Source organism: Lagopus muta, chromosome 3, assembly GCF_023343835.1.
Source record: "Lagopus muta isolate bLagMut1 chromosome 3, bLagMut1 primary, whole genome shotgun sequence".
NCBI lineage: Eukaryota > Metazoa > Chordata > Aves > Galliformes > Phasianidae > Lagopus > Lagopus muta.
In genome coordinates this window covers 77,847,618-77,870,413 of record NC_064435.1, presented here as the reverse complement: position 1 = coordinate 77,870,413, position 22,796 = coordinate 77,847,618, and the positions used below count along the sequence as shown (strand labels likewise).

The window sequence follows — 22,796 nt, the reverse complement described above, 5'->3', positions numbered from 1 at the left end:
TTGAATGTCATCATCAGTAGCATAATTTCTGCATTCTGCAAGAGAGACTTCTATAGATTATGACACCTTGGGCAGTGTAGGTTCCTTCTAAATAAACAACAAATGCATTAGCTCTATAGTTTACCTGAGGAATTGTTACCTACGTAGGGGCCTGCCACTCTAGGAGGTGGATATTCTCAGAATTGAGATGTAATTTTTATTTTCTAAAGACCCTTTTCTAACTGATGGCATTCTTTGAGCTTAGTACTTTTTACCTGATTGTTACTTAGCACATAAGCACAGTGTTCTTCAACTCTTTGTAATAGCATGGCTTGTGTATCATGGTCATGTCACAAAGTCTTCCACGGCGCCACAAAACCTCATCATAAAATGGCTGCAGCACTGGTATGTGCAGTGGAGAATAAGCAATGAAATGGCTGCCTTCTGTGGGATAGGGGGAATCCTCACAAAAGTATATGCATTGTGAATCCTAAGTACCTTGGAATAAACTCTCTTCAAGTATATACAGTTTGACTCTATATAGTTAAAGAATGTGGAGGAAAACACATTTTAAGTATAAAAAGTGAGCTAGACTATCCTATAATTGAACTGCATCGTATCAATTAAATGATTTTAAAAACCAGAATCTTTTAAAGATTTGGGCATGATTGACCCTGGGACTTGCAAGTTAAACTAGGAACTCTTCATAGTTGATTACAATTTGAAGCTTAATTATACTAACCTTTCTAGTGAATTACTCCTCAGCTGAAGCAGGGCAGCCAGGAATGAGAAGTGAGAACTGTAGCAGGCATCATTCTTACCTACTTGTTTTTGCTGGCTATCTAACTCTTCTAAAATCGAAACATATCTAAAGGAATCTTACCTTGCCAACATATTGATAGTCAGTTCCTGTATATTCCTCCAGTAAAAAGAACTGATTCCACATCCAACTCCTTTTGGAACGACTGAGGTCTCTCCTGCTGTTTCCAGACAATACCAAAACCTTTTCCTTTTCTGGAAAGCCACTAGTCCTTTTGGACAGCAAAGTTAAGAAACTTTGTTGGGGCTGGCCAGCCCAAAACAGCAACCAGAAGCAATGGTAAGTTCTCATCACGGCAACAAGAGAAGATCTAAATAGCAACTGTTTTTCTTATCCTCAAGCTAACCTATTTTAGTGCATCAAATCCAATCTCATGCCGTCTTCGTTCTTTAAGTAGTCTTTGCAGTCTCAGAGAATCTCTGAAAAGAAAAGTAGTAATGTTGTAAGTATTTTCAAAAGTATTAACAGTCATCATTACAGCAAGTAAATAAAAAAACTAAAAGAGCAATCAAAAATTAGAAGAGATTGTTGAAAAGCTGTTCCTGGTTCAAAACATTGCAAGCAGTCCTTTAAATAATTGGAGTGAATGTATATTAAGTAGAAGGAGGTAGTCCTGATGTGTTTTGATGTTGGTGGTGTCATTTTTCCTTCACCTCCATTTACCTTCATTCATGAACTAAAGCAAAAAAAAAGTATTTACATTTTTATAGCCTGGACTTTGCTATATAGCTGATTAATTTCTGACTGGGGATCTTGATGTGGTTACTTTATTGCACTCAAGAAAGATTAGCAAGAGTGCATACTGTCATCTCAAGGACATTCAATTGCTACAGTTATGGGCTGAAGAGCCTGAAATTTTCAGGATTTTACCTTCAAATTTTAGGAATTTCTATTTAACTTCATTTAGGAAGGGTCAAGTAAACAGGTTAGTGAAGTAGATGTATGTATTTGCCAATATCTCCCACGCTCTGGACCTCCTTGACACTTGAAGTTCAGTGGAAGTCATTGTTTTTTTTTTTGTTAACTGTTGCTTGAGTTACGTGCTGAGTTTTGAAACTTTAAATGAATAGTTATATATGTAAGTATTTTTATTATTAATTAAAAAGTATAACAGTTATCTAGTTAATCTCTGCCTCTGGGCTCCTACTAGATACTAGTTCCTATTTTTAATATTAAATATCTGTAGACCTTCAAAACAATTATGAAAATGATTCCTATATCACTGAAGATTGCACAACTTTCATCATAGAGAATATCATGTGTTCAGTACTATAGCTTGGTGTTGACAGTTCATCTGTTTTAAAGAAGTTGAAAGCTTTTATTAAGTAAGAAGAAATGATATAAGGAGTCAAATGCCTAATGAACAGCTTTGGAACAATTTGTTATCTGAAGAAATTAGTTGACAGAAAAACTTCCACACATATATTCCTATATATAGGAATATTTTTCATAAACATTTTTTGTTTCTTTGTTTTGTTTGTTTGTTTGTTTTGTTCAAACAGATCCACTCTTAAAGTTTATTTGCTTGATTTTCATTTTGTTTTGCACAGATGCTCTTTGGATAAGTTATTTTTTTCAATATTCTTATCAGAAGCTGTAAATCGTTCTGAACCAGCTCAAAATTCAACAAGACAGCTCTCAGTGTTTGTAAATAAAATTGTTGAATGGTAATCTGACTTTATACTAAATCCAAAAGAGATTTTATTTTATTTTCTAGACATTTCATGTATCACTATTTGGATCATACTGTACATCAAAGATCATTTTTTCCTCTTTATGTTGGGTTTGTCAAGGTGCAAATCAGGCAGAATTTAACCTTTGAGGTACATTCATGCAGTTAGAACACTTCCAATGCCTCCTTTTAGCCACTCTGCTGGTTGTCACTGTTCTTAGTAATACACTGTATAAAATAACCTCAAGTCTCTTGTAGTTCCTCTTAGTAAATCATTTTCCATTAAAAAAAAATTCCACTTAACTTTTAGATGGATGGTAATGGAAAAGGGCTGTTCAAACTATATCGTTTTACAACTTCACTAGGTAAAATACCATAAGAAGGTAGCTTCTGGGTGAGAAGTCCGTTTTTTAACATTAAGAGGAAGGGTGGAAAAGATGCAATTAATTCTGAAATGATGTTGTTTCCTCTGGAGAAAAGGAAAGGTTCCCAGTTAGATCTCATTAAGACCCGTAAACCTTCTGTAGGCAAAAACTCCTCCATCCTGCAGGGCTCAGGAGATGTGCCTACATAAACATTTGAGCATTGTGAGGCAGGCTCAGACCTACGGGTTTACACTCATCTGAACATACAGGAGCCACAGTAAGAACAGACGCACTGCCCACAGCAAGGTGGCCTTCACAGGAAAGTGGGGAAGTGTGAGAGAAACAGAAAAAGCTAAATGTGAGTAGACTTGAAGTGTTTGGTAGATTCAGGCACCAGGCAAGAGAGAGCTGAGGTAGCTTCAGCTTTCTGCCTGTTTTTATGGCATGTTATCTTCATCCTATGCCCTTCTGACTTGCTCAGGCTCTCATTTAAGGCTCTGCCAATATCCTTCTTTGTTACCTCTCAGCTCTGAGTCTCTGCACTCTGATAAGACACAAAAGGGGAAATGATGTCGCACACGGTGCTTCTGACTCCCACACTATTGCCCATCTGCTCTTCAGGGAGGTTGCTGGCTGCCTGGGTGAGTTAATGAGTGCCGTGGGCAGCTGCAGCCCTGGCAAGCTGCTCTTTAACTGCATACCTGTCGTGAAGCTAGCTTGGAGAGAAGATGGGAAAAGGCAGGAGAATTAATTTCTGGCTGTGTGCATGTGGCTCACCTTGCTGGGGAGGAAGGGTCTGAGATAGGGAGTACAGCATATAAGCAAACATATTATTTTGCTATTAGAGAAGTCTGCATGGCATAAGGGAGTGAAAATCATCACTCCACAGGCTCCACCAGCACTCATCTCATTGCCCCCACAGCTAAATCCCACAGTGAGCTTGTGTACCTCTGCTCCTATACTTAATGTTTCCTGAGCAGTGCTGCCTGGAGCAGAACTGCCTGACAGGATTTGTGCCAGCCTCTTAAAGGATCAGTCCTTCAAATGCCAATTGCCAGGAAACAATTATTCCTACAGGAGAATTTTCTGCACTTGAAGTCAGCTATATTTCACAGCTCTGATGTCATGGGAGAGGTTTTATAGTGGCTCAAGCTGAAATATAGCTCATGAGAATGATATCATAGCTGTGAAATATAGCCTTTTATTCTTCTTCGCAGAGATGTGTCCAAAAAGCTGAAATAGGGGCATGATCCCATAATGTCCCTCTTGACTAGGTGGTCTTCATGCAGAAGCTGAGCAGCTAAGCCACAGCAAATTCTGTGTGTACGGCAAGAGAGCAGACATGTTTTTACAGACCTTGGTTTGAGTGTGCAATCGAGATGAGTACCAACCGAAGCCCAGGGTGTCTTTACAGTTATCTTTGCTGGTAACTGTATTATGGGTCATAATGATAAATTTAGTTTGATGTGAATAAAAAGAATATACTCTGAGCTGAGTCCTTAGTAAAGAGTCTCTTAAATGGCTTTTGTGCTTTTGTTTCATGTCTCATGCTGCAGAGAGATCTCTGCAATGTAGTAGCTCTTCTCTAGCAATTTCTGTGCTTACTCCTTTCTTTAATTTGAAAACAAGTCAATCACCAGGGATGCTTTTTTCTGTAATTGGACGAGTGCAAATATAATTGACGGGATGTTTCCCTTGGTCTCCACCAAGAGATGGGGGCTAAAATTTGTGTTTTCTTCACATCATACGAAGACAGACAGTAAGACAGAAAGAGTACTTTAAACATTTCACTTTTCTCAACCCTCAGCTGGTCAGCTGGTTGGGGAACGCGCTGTGTTAATCAACTGAAATGTCAAGAGTGAAAAACGATTTCACTGTACAACATTCTCAGACAACTGGCTTAGCTCTGTCAGCTCAAATACTTATCAAATCTGGAATTTTTATTGGGGAAGAAGGAATCTGCACACCCAAGCTTAAAAAAAAAATCCCAGTCTAACTTTAGGTATGATGACTGTTAACATAAAAGCAGTGTCACTTGCAGTGAAATAAGTGACTTTGGTGTGACAAGCTGCAGATAAAAAGTTTATGTTCACGCCTCTTTGAAAGATCAAAACCTTAGACAATTGCTTAATCACTATAAATATCAACTTACTTGAAAATTATTTCCCCTAGGTGATGATGTTCATAGTCAACCTTTCTGTTCACCCTTCCCCACAGTATCTCATTAATGTAGATGTCTTCATGTCACTGATGTGAGAATTCAGTGCAATTTTATAATCTTTCTGAGAAATACTTCATTATTTCAACTAGAAATCAATGAGAAAATGTATCCGCTGGGGTTTATCTGATGCATCAGGGAGCACTGTCCTGGAGATGGCTTTCCAGCACAGTGACAACCCCCAGGTGCAGGTTCTTGACATGAAGAACACTAAAGGCCTCCACCTCCACTCCCGCTCAGTGTAGTAGGTTGTGCTGCTCTTTGTAGGTGGTTGTTAGTAAACCAGACCAGAAAAGAGGCTTCCCCCCAGAGGCATTAGTAAGAAGAGAGAAAACATTTTTTCATTCTTTTCCATCCATTCCCATAGTATCTCCTCCTCAATAAACTCTCAAAGGAATCTGATTTGTAAATTGTTATTGAACTAGGACTTAAAAATTACTTCTTTACAGATTCCATGCATTCAGTGATGTTTCTGTATATATATATATATATATAGGCACTGTATAGGGCTGATGATAATTAGATGTTAAGTATCCTTTTAATGTGTCAATAATCATGAGTCTCTAAAATCTCTGACATAACCGTTACTCTAGTGCAATAGATCTTTTATTTCTTATTCACCTAAATATAGTTTCACTGTTTGAGAGCTAGGTACAAAGCTTCAGACATTAGGAATAAGATCCATTAGTCCATATGATATAACATTGATTGCATTCAAGAACTGATAATTTACTGCTGTTCTCACATGAAGAGTGAGTGAGGAGTTGTAAGTTAACAGATGATGTGACATAGTAACTGAGGGAACTGAGTACGGAGAATGATACAGATATGCCCTGCAAGATTCGATTGCAGATGTGAATATTCAGACAAGATTTATTTATTTATTTATTCAGTTCTTTATGGTGCATGGTTGGGGATGGGGGGGGAGAAGCTGTATCTGTCCTCATCAATGTTCAGCTACTTGGGGAAAATAAACACGAAGGCAGAAAATAGACCTGCTGTTTAATTCAAGTAGTATTACACAATGAACACTCTGGCATATGTGCCTCTACTGGCACAAAATCAAACTTGTTTTATGGTTGGGGTGAAAAAGTATAGACTAGTTCATCAACACCTGTGTCGTGTCTACCAGTACTCTGATGCTGACATCAGGTACAAGTGTTTAATTTGTCAAACTTTTCAGAGAGAGAGGAAAGAATCAACATTTCATTGTCAAAGCCTGAGGAATGAAGGGTGGGGAAAGCATTAATGGGGGGAAGAAGAATGGACAGATATTGATTCCTAGTTTTGCTGTGTAAGCTGCTCTTTGGAAGGAGGCATGCTAGGTGAGGATCTGGTGATTATTTATTTAGATTTTACCTTGTTGCAAATCCATGTCAAAGAAGCAAGATCACAGTCCATAAAATAATCTGAACAACCCAGAAGAGCCAGGACCTCAAGCTGTCCTTGGGGCTGTCCTCACAATGACAAAGTGTACAGTTCTGCTACCCCGCAGGAAAGATTGCAAGAAGAGGATTAAGGCTGTAAGTAAAATCTGAAAAAATTACTTTCTCATCATGGGGGGGGAAAGGTTAAAGTAGCAATCACTACACAAAGAAAAGACAGTATTCCATCTAACCTAAGAAAATAGAGGCTTCCAAATTTAACATATTCATTTATTTTCAATGTCATATTCATATATTCAAATATATCATATTGATACATTTTCATATATAGTAAAGAATTCCTTGCTGGATATTTTCAGTAATAGCTAAATTTCATGTACTCAAAAGCTGTAATGCTGCAGACTTGTCCATAATTGACTTGGACTTAAAAAGAAGTTGAGTTTGAGCTTACTTTACAATTATGTTTCTCTTATGACCAGTAAGATCTGAAAGTCTCAAGTGTAAATTAGCTTTTACTGCTCTGAAATCCAAATGCCCTTTTCCCTTCATTCTCCATGAGGCATTCCTTTGCAAATATCACTCATAAACAGAAAAAAAGGCTTTTTTTTTTTTTTTTTTTTTTTTTTTTTTTTTTTTTTTTCAGACTAAAGATTGCTGATGAAATTTTAATCTTCTGGTGTTCACTTTTTCTTTTTAATATCTTTGTTATATAAACATATGCCCTAGTGATCATTTCTGAATACACCTCTGAAATTCTAAACAGAATAGAGCCAAGAGGGAATTCAAACTGAAAGATACGTGGTTTTAAACCGTAGGTTCTTTCTGAAGACATGGAGTACACAATGTAATTGCAGCCAGCAGTGGTTGATTATAGTGTCTTTGAAAGCCGTTTTTTATTCAGTTCTCTCAGCAGGAAAAAAAGGTCCAGAACTATAAAAATAACTGAAAGCAGCAGAAATGTTAAGATAACTACTACCTGAATCCTGCATTGGGATCTATTAACATGGCACTTTGGCATAATGTGATTGCTTTAATCCCAGTGAACCAGAATGCACGCAAACATCAGCCTTCACAAGAGCACAAGCATTCAAAACAAAGTGAGAGGTAAATCTCTCTTGTTAGTGCCTCAGTGGTGGTGGCTACAGGTGACTGTATGACTATAAGATTATTCAGTAGCTGGTGAGTGGACTGATGACGTGGTTTGTTCTCTTTCAGATAGTTTGATTTTTTTTACCTGCCACTTGAAAAGGGCCTCAGTTTCATCTTGTTTCAGAAATGCCAAATCTAAGTCTCTGTATTTAGAAATGCTGGAAGCATACCTTTCATCCACTGTGCATAAGCAGTCTCAAAAAACAAGACAAGAATGTCACAGAAAAGGAAATCTTATTTTTTCCATTGCATGGATGCAGTAAGCAACTAATCTGTGATCACTCAAGAATATAAAAGTCCTGCAGCTGGGTAGGGGTAATTACCAATATCAGTACAGACTAGAGATCAATTCACTGAGAAGCCCTGCAGAGATAGACCAAGGGGTTACTGGTGGATGAAAAATCAGACCCGAGCTGGCAATGTGCACTGTCAGCTCTGAAAGTCAATTGTAGCATGGGTTGAACAAAAAGGAACTTTCCCATCAGGGTGAAGGAGGTGATTGTCTCCCTCTGCTCTACCCTTGTGAGGCACCACCTGGAGTACTGTGTCCAGGCTGTTGGGGTGGGTCCAGAGAGGAAAAAAAAATGATCAGAGGGCTGGAGCATCTCTCCTGAGAAGAGAGTGATGGAGCTGGGATCGTTCAGCATAAAGAAGAGAAAGCTCTGGGGTCACCTCATTGGGGCCTTTCAATATGTAATTGTATGTATTATAAGGGAGATTGAGAACAAATTTTTTCCAGGGTATGTAGCATTTAGTGGCAGTTTTACTGCAGAACGTATCTGGCACGTAGATCTTTTATTCCTAATCAGTACCATGATAGCAGAGCAGTAGATGTGACTTGCCAAGTGGTAGCCAAAATGCTTTCAGAAGTACAAAACAAAAATCCTTAAAGCTATGAAAATGCTGTAGGAAAACCATATTGCAGTACTTGCTGGAAGTCTGCAGTTTTGCTACCATCTTGTGAAATTTGCTATGGTTTTCACAGATGCAATTAAGTATTATCAAACCTACGTAATGTTTTTAATGTCTGATTTTCCCTAACCTGTCTTTTTTTTTGTTTTTAGATGAGATGTCCTATTTTAATTTTTCCATTCCTACTCAAACTACCATTAAGCACCTACCCCCATGCTATCAGAGGCATCTGATGTCACGTATATGCATAAACAACGCAGAACCAGAGAACAGATTCTTTCTCTGCTGACCAGCAATTACTCAAAGCAGCACATCTGAGGTACTCTCCAAACACAAGAAAAAAGCCTGGCTTGCAGCTCCTTTCATAGCACTGCAGTTCTCCCTAAAGTATTGCAGTGTGACAATGAAGACAGAGGCTGTACTGCCACATGCGTAGCCAGGAGTAGAGGAAACCAGGAGATAGCACATTTTCAGCAGGTACCAGCATATCGTTCTATCAAAGACTCACTATTTTGGCAGTAATAATTAGACAGTTCAAAGACAGACGTAAATGGAAGAAAATTCCTTGAAAGGAATATTTTGGTTGTACTTTGGGCAGTGTAAATCATTGTAAAACGCAATCTTAATCCCTAAAGTCGTATTTGTTTCCCACAGAGGAGGATGATAAACATATCAAAATTATTATAGCAAATAATATAATTAAGGGCAAACAGGTAAACAGAGTTCACGTGATTCTAATATAGGCATATTAGAGTTTGCATATGTGAAAAAGGATTATTATTGTCTATTTTAAACTTGCAGCCATCTGTAAATTAATATTTCTAGGAAAGCTGCAGTCCCACATTTTACTGCTGCTGTTTTATTTTTTTTTCAGTGACCCTAATCTCTTCTGCTTGCCTTTTGCAGTTCTCCCTTACAAAGACTTTTCTCACCACCCCCACTGCCAGCAAGCCCCATTACATCTGTGCTAGAACAAAGCACTTGTCTTTTCTTAGGAGTTTTCCATTCACCAGCTGCTATTTGCTTCTCTCTCTCTGCTAGAGGCTTGATGTTCTCTATGTTTTTTTGTGCATTTTGCCAGTAACATATGGTAACTTCCCACTCTGAACTTAGGTGAAAACAATTAGTAGATGGAGCATAATGTACTGGACCTGGGAAGGGTAGAAATAGCTAAACTTTACTTTAGTATTTGATAATCTAGGGCTTTCTTATTTCTCATGGAGTTTCATGGCTATTTACCACTAAGAAGTGGATGCAGACAACTACCAATCAGAAATCCCTGTAATGCTCAGCATGTTGTGGGCAAGTGAACTCCATTTATGCAAATACACTCCAACGGGAACAATTAAGAGGGAAATAGAGGAATGCCCATTAAGACTCATTTCATTACAAATGTGCTATTAAAAGAACTGTAGATTAGTAGGTCATGTCTCTTTTTTGATGAAAGAGTCTTTTATTTCTTTGATCATCATAGTAACAGGCTGTACTAAAAGGCAATGCTTCTTTAAAAGCCTCTTAATGTTGCCCCTATTAACTGCACAGCTTAAAAAGCTATAGCAAAAGGCAGGAGAACTAACGCAGGTCTGCAGGCTTTCCTTCTCTCAGATCTCTTGATCCTACTTGGGATCTTATTAAGGAGCCAGGAGATCTTCTCAAGCAAAGCTAGATGAGATAGCACAAAGTAGAAATACCCATCGTAAGTCCTCCTGAGTTCTCCTCACAGTCAAAAAAAAAAAGCTGCAGCACTTAGGAACACTAAGCAGTTTCTGAGTGACTTCAGAGGTATTAGGACTGGGTAATCTCTGTTAAATGGGAATGAGGCACACCTGCTGTTCATACAGGGTTGCCACTAGAACTCAGTTATCCAAATGAGCTGCTCTTTACTTCCAGTACAGCTTCAATCCAGAACCATCTACGCTCTACAGCTAACCTGTATGGAAAGCTGCCAGTGACTTCAGGTGAGGCAAACTTCCCAGCTTCAGTATGTAGTGACTCATTAAGTAACTGAGGTTTTGTGAATACTGAGTGATATTTCCAAAACTCTTGAAGTTTCTTGAATAGGAAATATATATACTTGCTTTTCAAATCACTAATCTGAGAGGTGGCTTTCTTCTCTGAAAGGAGCCTTTCAGTAAGTTTTTGCTAGTAATGTTATGTTTTTTAGAACATGATAATGTACGTAAGAATAGCAATACTTGTGACTAAATAGCTTCTGAAGTATTTAACAATGCCACTTATGTCACTAGTTCTTTGAAAAATCTTAATGAGTTGTTTAATTGGGAATATGCAAGAAATTTGAATTGTTTATATTTTTTTTTCTCTTGGTGCATACAGCTGTGTATATGTACACCGTTAACAAATACTGTGCAGGTGATTAACTACTTTGCTTGTTTTATTGAGATATTCTCTGGGTGTAGAACTCATTGAGAAAGTTCCTTTCAGAAATATGGTAAGATCCCTGTAACGTGTTGCTTCTTAAAAGAAATCTAGGAAAGGTTCTGGTCTGCTTTGAAACAATTAGTGTTTGTAGTGTTGTTGAATTCCTTCCAGTTGTATGTGGAATCTCTTTGGAGAAAAGCAGAGTGTATATTTTTGGAAGCAAGGTTTCTAATGCAATTACTGAAGACATCCCCTTGTGTAATGGAGGCTTCAATATGGTGCTTTATTTCTAATTTTGTTCCAGCCAGACTCCTCGTTGCTGTTTTCTAGAGAAGGGAGTTGGGAGTCATGCTGCAGCTCTTAAGTACGTTGTTAATACTGAACAACTATGTGATTGCGTGCGCAGTGAACTGTGTATTAGAAACTTCTAGAACAGCTCTGCTCTTATATGTTAAACAACTGAAGGAGCTAATTCCAAATATACAGAACGAGTGATACAAGTGTTGTTTTTGGTCTGAGATTTGGAGGAATATTACTCTGCGTAAGCTACTAAAGAGTTTGAATTTGGCTACTGTTGTGCAGGAAAGCTTTGGTTTAGATTCTGAAGTAATCTCGTAGAATAGCCAGGATTGATGATAGCCAAGATAAAAAATAAAAATATTCAGCAGTTTGGGAGGAGCAGAATTAAATGAATCATTTGCTGTGTAACTTATATTTTCATGCTTGTAAACATGCATCTTTGCTTAAAAAATGAGACGCTTACCTGGACAAGAGGGACTACCTTCTTATTCTGAAATTTCTTTTCATCTAAAAGGTATTGCCCTGGGCAGAGAGTGCTGAGGATAAGCATTTCTAGTAAGAAATGAAAGCTGAACAACTGAGGTGTCAGTACAGCCTCTCTGACACTGCTCTTTTTTATTAGAGAGGGGCAAGTCTGCTGTTTATCCATTAATGTAAAGACCACTCTTATATGTTTTAAATGTTTTCTTGAGCCAAAACTAAACTTCTCTGAAACTCTTAAAGAAAGTAGCATACAGAAACAACCAGCTTTAGTCTTGTTGAAACAGATGAGAAGCTTGTGTCATTGGAGCTAGTGTGTCTTCTTTCTTTTTTTTTCTTTTCCTTAAATGTTTCTTACTTCTACAGTTACTCCTTTCAGCAGCTTTTATTCTCATTTTTATTAGAATTAAATAATACCCCAAAATCTTAAACATTGCTTGTACTTCTAGAGCAACATGACGTTGTCAACTGTGGCTGCTTCCTTCTGGAGAGATGAAAGCCTCTTTCCTGTCAAGGTTGCTTAGCTTTGATCCTAAAGTCCTCCCACTTTCTGCTTTCCTGTTTCCTTCTCACCTTTAATTATGGGCAAACTGATGTAAGCTGAAAATTGTCAAACTGCCCTGGAGGCTACCATCAGTGTTTATTCACCTCTCTGAGATACTCACATAGTCTCAATTACCAAGGAGTTCGATCACTTAGGAATCTTTACTTGTGTTTATCCTGAGAATCATTTTGTGAGAACTGCAAAGCAATCATTTCTGAATATGGAAACAGAATAAATGTGAAGTCCAGACCTTCAAAGGCATTTAGAAGCCTAACTCTTACTGCGACCAGGTCAATGGAATGTAAGCCTCTTATCGTATGATTATAGCATTTCTTCAAAAGCAGGAGACATTATGGCCACCATAAAATCTGGGTGATCATCGACAACTGAACATGAATAAACTCAAAAATGCACACATTTTTCTCATTTCTCTGTAAGATTTCACATATTTCTGCTCAAGTCTTGGCAAAGTAGTTTTTAGTATCTTTTTCACATATATAAGCCACAAGACATTTACTACTTATTATATTTCTTATTTGCTAGATGAATACAGTTTCAAAACAAAATCAAAATTACACCAGCAGTTTATTACCTCTATCTACATATTATCTGTTGAATTGATTGTCTTGTGATGAAATGATGTCTCTTCAGTTACATAAGCAATCCACAGAGTATCAGTTTTAAAGCAGAAATTAGATTCTCTCTCCCACTTCAAGCCCTTGCAACTTAGCAACAATGCAGGTGTGAGGCACACACAGGTAATATAGGGGAAGATTACCCTGGAGTTATCTGCCTCTGCTCCCTCTCCATAATCAGTACCCCTTTCTTTTGATTTACTGCAGGTTATTTTGCACTGCGGGTTCTAAGAGGACTTATTTTGAGCGTGGGTACTTACAAAGCAGTGGGGATTATCCAAGATTCAATTCTATGAAAAAATATGGTATTTCATTAAGTGGGCAATCTGAGATTTATGATTTTAGATTTCCATTCCTTTCTGTTTATAAGTGCCCAAAGTTTGTTGGAAGTGTGATATATTGTCATTTAGTACCATCTTCCAAGTGTTGAACTTGTGTGTATATATACACATATATATCTGCATCTGTGTGCTGTATACTATCTAAACTGGTAAAGGCTTTAGTAGCACTTTAGTTACCTGTGGGAATTAACTTTGATTTCAGTGCTGAATGGCTAAAGCATTTCTCTGGTGTTAGGATCCAGAATAGGATGGAGACTTAAAACCATAAGCTTCTGTTCCTTAAAATCAAGTATGGCTCTTGTGAATGGAGCTGAGCAATGTCAGCTTGAAGGAAAAGCTATGGTGCTTTGAGAAATAAAATCCAACACTTTGATGGCAGTTAATTTGACTGTAATGGGGGAAAAGATCAGCTAGGTAGAGTTTTACTGACAAAAGCATTAACGGAACAGGTAATTGCTACGTATGGTTGTTTAGAGGAGAGTGCATATGCACCAGCTCTGCCAGTGTGAACACAGCCTCTGCAGCCCTGTGTCTCAGGAAACACAATAGCCATTGCTACCTGCAAACTGCAGATTTTAGTTTAACTTAACAGAGGCAGCTTCAGGTACAGGTACCAGGAAGTTGGTGATGAACCAACTTCTATTATTAATGAGAGTTAGTAATTAAGTAATATGGACAAAAAGTATCTGTATTAATGTAACAGGACTATGAATAGTTTGTTTCATTTTGATTTTTTTCTGTTGGAACATTAATCAGGCTAACAATGAATTCTAATTGTTGGCTCTGCAGATAAGGTGTGTTCCCTTGTGCCCGTAATGAGACTTTGAATGCAACACTTTGTCAAATGGGCAATTTTTGTGCAGCAGAAGTGTGGAGAAAGGGAAAATAATGAGAAGTAACAGCAAGGAGAAAGAAAAAGAGCAGCAGCAGAGAGGTTCCTTGTTTGGCAGTGCTTCAGAGCTAGGATACAGCTGCTTATCCATCTGTGAGCTTGGGCTACAGCCAGGCAAAGGGGGCTCGGGACCCTCTCATGCTCATTTTCTCCCCATTTGTATTGAGCCCATGCTGGCTGCACTTGAACATACAGACCAGCGTGTTCAGAAATCAGGTGTTATCTTAGGCTCCAGGCCACCAAGGGATTTGAATGGGTGTCCTTCTCCCTGCTGTCCCGGGGACACTGCTATAACGTCCTTGTTCATAGCATTGATTTTCTTCTTGAAGCAGCCCCTTGTTCTGAGCAGTTTCACACCACCAGAATGAGCTCCATGCCAGAACTGACAGTGTCAATTCATTAGTCAAGGCTGACCAAAGTTTGGTGTCACATCTCTAAGATGCAACCTGTCGTTTAAAGGCCTGAGGGAAATGTAGACGAGGGTGACTTTAAGCAGCCTTCTTTTCTGATATTCTGCAGGCCTGAAGTGGCTCCTCATGTAGCTTAGGCAGTCCTGAGGATCTAAGTCCCTACATTGCCTTCTCTTTGCTGCTTAGCCTCCACCTCCCAAAATGTCTGCAAAATTGCACTCTCTGTGCTCATAGATACATGAGCAGTTGCTGGGGCTCTCTCTTTGTGCAGTGGTGAAGTGTGGGGAGAACACTTTTCCTGTCTGTGCCTGGAGCTTTTAAGGCTCCTTTAATGACTCCTTAAATGTTTTAGTAAATATAGGGGGTCTGGAAGAGTGGTGGATGACTCCCTTTTTTGTATCCAATTTCAGCATACGATATGACACACAAGTTGGTTTTCTCAGTTGTGAAGGGGGTGGGGAAAAAAAACCACAAAACACAACAAGAAAGCCCTCCAAACCACATGTACTTGTCTGCTGCTTAAAACTAAAGAGGGGCAGAGAGTCTTGAGTACTTCACTGTAGTGATATTGCACACCCGTTAAACTGGGGCCACGATGTGGTTCCCATTAAAATTCCCTGTAGAAAATACCTGGGCCGCACATCCTGAATCAGCACATAAGGAAAACAAGTTGTCTCTAAGGAAAAATAGTCATGTCTGACCTGCCTTGCCTTTTCTTCCCACCTCGTCTTTAATGGAGGAGTGAAATATATCACCCTGCCTCGACTCTGCATATTGAGTTAAACCTAACATTTGGATTTATTAATAACACCTTCCCTCCTTCATTCCCCCAGGATAAGAATTCAATCTTTTTCCCAGGAGCTGCACTTTTATGCATACGTTATGGGCAGACAAGGTTCACAGAAGGTGACTCCCTACAAAAAGTGTGCGTCTCCTCAGTGCCAATTTGTTTCTCCTGGAAGGACCTGTAGTAATCTGCATGAGTAGCTGCAGGAAACTGAGAACAAGATATGATGTCCTAGAAAGAACAGGCTAGCACAAAACATGGGGGGGGGAAGAATCCCCATTCCAGTTAAAATTAATAAAGTCATTATGAAATTTAAGATTTCCCTTTGAATGCCAAAGTAATTTATTGGGATTTTTTTTTTTTCTTTTACTGCAGCTTGGTGAATGAGATGCAAAAGAAACTGATAAGTGATGAATGTATTATTTTTCTGGTGTGAGGGGATGCATGTAGGGGAGAAAGAAGAAAATCAGAAGTGGAATGGGTTGCTGTGTTGCTCAGCATTCCACAGCCTGGGAGTGACAAAAAAGTCAGGGTTGGTCAAATACAGTCTCCTCTGGGGCTTAAAAGAGAGCTTGCACTTCTTCCACTTGATCTCTTTTAGCCATAGTGAAGGGACACTACCCTGAGCACCCTTTGAGTATATAATCCTATTTCTCATACTTTTGTCTGGGTAACATCAACCTTGTAGCTGTGGTTCCTCTTCTGCCTTTTGCCTACAGCTGCGCTTGTTTTGGTCATTATTAGTTTGTCGTTTTTTTTCCCCGTAAATTGCTTTTAATTGCACGTCAGAACTTTTGTATCTTACTTTCTTTTCATTCTCATAGTGAAGAATATTATGAGGTGGCAGCAGGGCAAAATCCATAAATTCTACTTCAGACAAGGAAAAAAGCTCTGAACAATTTTTTAAGCCATTTTTTTCTTGCTTGCTGTTATTTACAGACTTGATCTCCAACCCTACACCCCAGCTCACCTCTGTACCAAACCACATTAAGTCTTAATGAGAAAATCTTTAGGATGAGATATTAACAAATAAATAGCTGTTTACTCGCGAGTCCTTTCTATTGTTTCTCTTTTCTGTGTGTGCACTGTAGCATTCCTGGGGATGATAGGATCAAAATAGTCTGGCTTTTGTATTCCCATAGCTGGTTGCAAACTATATGAACGTTTTTAAAATTCACCCTTCCACCCAGGACATGTACTAGCTCTCAAGGAGGCATAAAGGAAACATCCCAATCCAATGACTGCTGCAGATGTGTTCAATAAAAGAGGAGCTGTAACTACACAAATTACTTTTGCTAAGCTGCAGGGTGCTGCAGAACTCCTGGAATGAGTTTCTCCCTGCCACACTTTTCATTCTCTCTGCTGGTTGTGAATGAATACAAATTAAGAAGAAATCGCTGAAAGAGGTTATAGGCCTATACAAATATCTTACAAGAGAATTGGTCTGCTCGTACAGCTTATTTCTTTACGTTGCTGATAGTTTTAGGAAGAAAGGCATGTTACCTCTTTTAGAAACCTGTATCTGTAGGGGAGGAAACAGGGACATTTACCACAGCTTACTGGCAATTTCATTACAAGTCTTGCAATAATTGATATTTTAATTAAAGCCCCAGCTCCTGGAGACAGGTAATTGTGTGCAGATCTCTATTTTCATTTAGGAAAACATGTTTCTATTCAGATGCTTGCCAAATAACACTGGAAAATATAACCTGTGTCCCAGCCACCTCAAAGCTAGAATGCAATGAAAGCCAGTCTGCACTTAGGATGTTTTTTCATTGTTTGAGATGCAGTGTCTCCTGAGCTGAAAGCCTGACTTGTTCATGTTGGGGCCAGGCCGCAGGCTTTCAAGTTTGGAGTGGTTAATTCTGGGCATTTAAATTGAAGATCTGAAATGTATTGGGAGCAGTGGTAGGAAGAAGTTGTGGGAGGAGAGTGGAGGAACAGGCTTGTAGCATGCTGCATCTGCAGGGGGGAGCAAAGGGATGCCCTCTCTCAGAGAATGAAAAGCTAGCTGAGAAAAATTGCAGCATTACCTTCTTTTGAGGAGAACAGCTTCTTAGAGATTGATTTACTTCATCTTTTGGTTCAAAACTCCATTTAGCAGTGTATGCAAAACTGCTGGCAAAAAATGAGTCCACATTTCTGCCTGTATACAACCAGACTCTCTGCCATGGCTCAGTCCTGTTCTTTCACAAGCAGCACCCTCAGCTCTGCAGTGTTTTAAGGAACCTGCCTGCTTCTCCTTCCCTGGAGGAGGTACAGAGGAGCTGGTTGTAGTTTGGCTTTGTAGGTGTGGAGGCAGGATTTTAACTGGCCTTCTGCATGTACTCCTAGCAACTACTTTGTTGGGTCCCATTAGCAGCTGCAGAACCCTGGGACATGAGGCCAGGAGTTTTCCCACACCACAGCTTTTTGCTGTTTGTGAATTTTCTATGCACAGCTAATTTTAGATTTCTATAAAAAAGAGCCAACATGAAAGAAATCCAAAACCTGTACAGAGTGTTGCCTTTTAAAATAACAGATTTTTGGCTCCAGGCCAACCAAGCTGAGAACAAATGGAAGAAAAATTCTCTTAAATATTTAACATTACACATGGGATTATACTGGATTACAAATAATCAAACATGTCTATTTATTTTTTTTTAAAGACTCATTCCAAGTGCATTGTTAGCTTTAATGTTTATTTGTTGCTACCCAATTACGGTAGAGATGTTAAGAGCCTCTTTTGGGCTAGAAAATGATATTTTATTACTGGTCTATGATTTTTTTTTTCCCCCTTATGTTCAAAGAATTCCTACATGGTCTTCTGTAAGAGTAGGGTGGGATCCATTCCCAATTAGCAAGTACTGCTTTCTTTTTCCTTTCCTACTTCATTCAGAATACCTTGCTGCACATACAGCTATGGACTTGCTCATTTTGTTGTACTAAATCATTGGTGTGAATGTATACAGTTTAATAGATAGCCTGCTCAGGCATTAGCTGGTAGAATGGGTAATTTAAAATTTTCTCCCAAATGTGGCAAATAAGTCTTTACTTACATAAATGGCAGAGTCTGAAGAACAAGCTTTATTTAAAAAGCTGTTTTAAAAAGATGAGTACATCAGAAGTGGAGGTGGGCAAAAGGAATGTAATATGAGTAGTTGTTATTTGGGATCTTTAATAGATCAATGACGTTTGAGAGACAAAGAGGATTGAGAACCTCAAAACTTTCAAATTACGGAAGTCATATTAGTCCAACCACTGAAATAAGATGGTGACTAGTATAAGTTCTCCTGTATGGGAGAACCTGGGCTTTGATGCTCAGGATTTAGAGCCTCTGAATCTTTTCTCAGCTGCCAGCTCACCCTTGTGGTGCCAGAATTCCCCAGGCACTCATGATTTAGCCATCAGAGCCCTCCAGGTGCATGCAATTCTGCTACTGAGAAATGGTAAAATTATGCAAATCTGATGCAGGCAGGCAGTGTGGCAGCTAATGCTTGGCACAATTCACAGGCTAGACCCTCCTTCTCCCATTTCCCCTCAGGAATCTCAGCTGGGATATCAAAATGTGTCTACCAAATTGGCAGAGCTTTCTATCCTGTTTCCTACCTCCAGTCCCTATGCTCTGATGGGGCTCTCCAAGCTTGATCCTGTTCAATCTGTTGTACCAAGGTTGTGTATCATTCCATAATACTCACAACGCAGATTAGCACCCAGACCACTCTATGCACTACACAAAAGCCTCTTTTCCAGTATTTCTTTGGCTCAGTAACAAAGGGAAAGTTTTGGCTCAAGTTCTTTCTCCTGTCTGCTTCTTTCCTAAATGGATACAGCATGAACTGCATCACAGCTCTACCTTACATATCACAATGGGATCAGCTGGGGGAGTGAGGTGTTGTCCACGTTTTCTCTCAACTGCAGCTGCATTGGCTTAAGAGCTTTTTTGTCACCAGATGCTCATCTGTACATCCTGACAGGAGAGCAGGTTGTTAGCTGAACAGTTCCTTAACTCATTTCAGTCAGAATAAGCTCACTGTGGATCTTGAATGAACCCATATAATCTTGACCCAAAGGAGCTGGGCAGGGCTCTCAGCAGGGGTCTAGCTGAAGTGCTCTGGGAAGGTGGATATAGCCAGAGGAGGATCCAGGAACAAGACCTCGGCCACACTGTAAATTGGAGGCTGATGCAGCTTTTGTGTAGGAGAGACAGAGAGACTGAATTGTGACTGAACCTCTGTGTTTGCTTTTATTTCCTAGCCTGGTCTGCAAGATGCCAATTTAGCTATTAAGGTCTAATAGCAAAATGGAAAGCTCAATTATAAAACATGAAATGTTACATTAGAGGTTAATAGAATGGTCTGATAAACAAATCAGTTGTTGCATTTCATCACCCTGTTACCAAATTACTGGTTTGTCAGTTGTATGCTTCCACCCTTTTTCCTTGTAATGCAGTTGATTTGTATATTATCTGTCTTCTCTTTGAAGATAAAATATAGCTCAGACTTAGCTACGTTGCTTTAGCTAAAATATTTCTTGTTCTCTTATCCCTCAAACCACGTCTCCTGCTTCAGTCATGCAGAAATGGATGAAATGGGAATCAGCTTGGGGGATTTAATCATGGTGCCAAAAGGCACAGAGAGCCCTGGGGATTCGGCACCCTCTTCTAGCCGTACAGCGTTGACACCAGAGAAATTTGAGATGAATGCATTTGATAGAATAGAGCCTGCATATCATCTCCATTAAAATCTGCACTTTTTTCTTGTTTCACTGCATTCTCCACACTTACACACTCCTGCCAGAGGAGTTGAAAAGCACTTTATAGGCACCGAGCAGAGTCTCACAACACTTCTTTATGCTAAGTGCTAACTTTATCTAAAAGATTGAAGGAGAAGGAGAAGAGGAAAATGAAACCAAGAGGGATTAGTGCCAAAAGGGACTTACAAAAATATTTGCATGAGTTAAGTTAATGGGAATTAGGCACCCTTCTGACTTCTGCATCCCATGAAGGCATCTAGCTTCCATGGATGATCTCTCTTAGGGGATTTTGCAGGTCTCTTGAACTAACGTTATATCTTTAGAAGTCACATACAGAAAATTCTGTCAAGCCTGGGCCAACTGTGATTATTACCAAACATTTCTACTTCTCACAGAAGTAAAAGGGATTTAGGGCTATACAAGGGTCAGCCTGTACATCTCTGCGGGTATGACATTGAGCCTGAATAGCCCAGAGACTTGACAGCCCCATGTACCAGCTGGCTGAGTGTGCTCTGAATCGAGAGGCAGTGCGTGCACATTCAGGGTTGTTATTGACCTGGTTCTGAGAGTGGCCCTGGATAGCCCCCATAAGATGAACATCTCTGTAGGGACTTGCATGTGCCAACACACAGTAGAGCAGGGATAAAATCTAGCTCATTTCACACCTGCTGTGGAGACTGCATCTTCTTAGCACTGTTAGTGGCAGGGAAGTAGCTGGAGCAGTAAAAGCTATGGGGAAGCAGCCTGCTTCCCATGAAGTATTGAGGTATCTGATATTCTGTTGTGGCAGAGGTTTCAGAAATGCCCAGTATTTCCAATGCAGTGTTCTGTCTTTTCCCTATCCCTTGATCTTTACAATTACATAAACCTTTTGAATTAGATGGTATGTTTTAAAATCTCATTGTCTTTTCAAAAGCAAAACAACATCTCCCTTGCTGTAACATCTCAGCAAGACCATTGAAAAGTATGTGGACAACACAAAATAACATAGAAATCCAATGATGCCTGCTGCATCCCCTGAGCACAACTGTAATGTTAGTTTGCTGTAGATGAGACACTGTCAGAGGTTTTGAAACCTCTTCATACATTTTGCAGTGTGCTGCAGAAACAGCAGGCTTGGCCCTGGTGCTTCTCTGATCATGAAGCAAAGAGAAAAGCAACAGCAGAAACAAGAGCAATGTCTGCTAATACAGTGAGTGCTACATAACCTGCTGGAGCACTGCTGATATGGGGCTACGTGCAGAAGTGTGTGTGTTTGTTCAGGTGTGAATATATGCATTACCTCCCTTTGTTTACATGGATGCTTTTGTTTCCTGTGTTTATACAAGCTTGTTTTAAAGGCTGGCACATCTCATCTTTGAAGCTGTGAATCCCTCAAATTCCATCCAAACTCACTGCCAGCAATCCACAGCTGTACACAGCAAGAGCAAGTGAATAAAACAAGTGTAACTGGAAGGAGGGCAATGCTGCTTTGCTCTTGTGTGAGCTTTCACTTTAGTCCTATGAAGGACCCAATTTAGCAGAGCACTTTACTTTCAAGCTGTATATACTTTTACTGAAAACTGCTAGCAGACCTAAAGATAAAGATGTACTTGAACGCTTGCTGAATCAAGGCCTAAGCAGCAGAGCATAACAGAGAAAATGTTGATCATTATCTAAGAAATGATGGGCTGGCATCACGCTGATAGAAGTACTTTTTCAATGCACATAAAAACAGTAGGGATTACAGGTGAGGAATGGATTTCTGCATCTTATCTCTCACTCATTGAAATAAATGATTTTATGTTTCTAGCAAGTTTACTTAACTTGTTCTTCCAAACAAATTTTTTGTACTTGAACTGAGTAGAGAAGAAGGTGAAGAAACTCTTAAAATTTTTTCCACAAGTTCAGGACAAGTCTCCATTATTTTTTTTTTTTCTTTGTCAACACATCTGTCAGTGTGGTAGAAGACTCCATATTGGAAGAGCTTTGCACTGAGACTCCCCTTTGACAAATGGGAAGCAATATTTTGCTCTACAGTGGTCTGACAGTCCAGGCATGAAGTGGCTCTGCTTATCAGCTGTGTAGGAGATCCCTGCACCTTGCCATTCCTAAAACACCGCAGCACTTCTGAAAACTGGGAAAAGCAAACAATGCCTGGTAGCATAAATGTCTTCCCTGAGTTAACAATTTCCCTTGCAGGGAGAGAGAAGGGAGAATTTGAATTTGAATGTGCCCCCTGCTCATGTGCATGCACAAACATACACCTCCTGCCAAAAGATGCATCTGGTTCTATAAAAATCCCGGATCCTCTCGCATGAATGCAATCTAAAGTCATAGGTTTGCATAAGAACCAAATCCTCAGCCAGAGGGCTGTGAAGTATCTGTCAACTTGTCAGCTGGATGCATACAGAGCGAGTTATTTAGAGCTGATGTTGCTACTTGGAAGACAGGGACTTGGTTATCTTTTTACTTCCATGCACCTGTGGCCTTTCTCACCTATGTTATAATAATTCTTATTATTTTAACCTCACCTTTTTTTACCTCTTTTGACGCCCTTGTGTCAGGGGATATATGCTCTGCTTTAATTTCTGGTTCAATCAACTATGCTTTTTGAACAAAACTTCAGCCCCCCCCCAAAAAAACAAGGAAGAAAATAAACCATTCTTTTGGTGCCACTATCTCTGGATCAGCTATTGGTGTCTGCAGATTTTCAGGATGTTACTTAGCAATCCTGTAATGCTGGGCAGTGATGTCAGAATCTCTTCCTTGATGCAGGTGTTGGCCAGCAAACCTGAAATTAAATCCCACTGTG

General features: G+C 39.4%; 1 protein-coding gene across 3 annotated transcripts in view; it reads right to left on the bottom strand.

Annotated features, from left to right (window-relative positions):
• CDH6 (cadherin 6) overlaps positions 1 to 22,796 on the bottom strand; it is a 102,447-nt gene that overhangs the window by 52,183 nt on the left and 27,468 nt on the right. For all 3 annotated transcript variants that reach the window (XM_048938969.1, XM_048938967.1, XM_048938968.1), the window contains one exon: positions 863 to 1,218. In XM_048938969.1, the coding sequence (XP_048794926.1) occupies positions 863 to 1,090 (228 nt within the window). In that variant the 5' untranslated portion in view covers positions 1,091 to 1,218. The remainder of the gene's footprint in view (positions 1 to 862; positions 1,219 to 22,796) is intronic.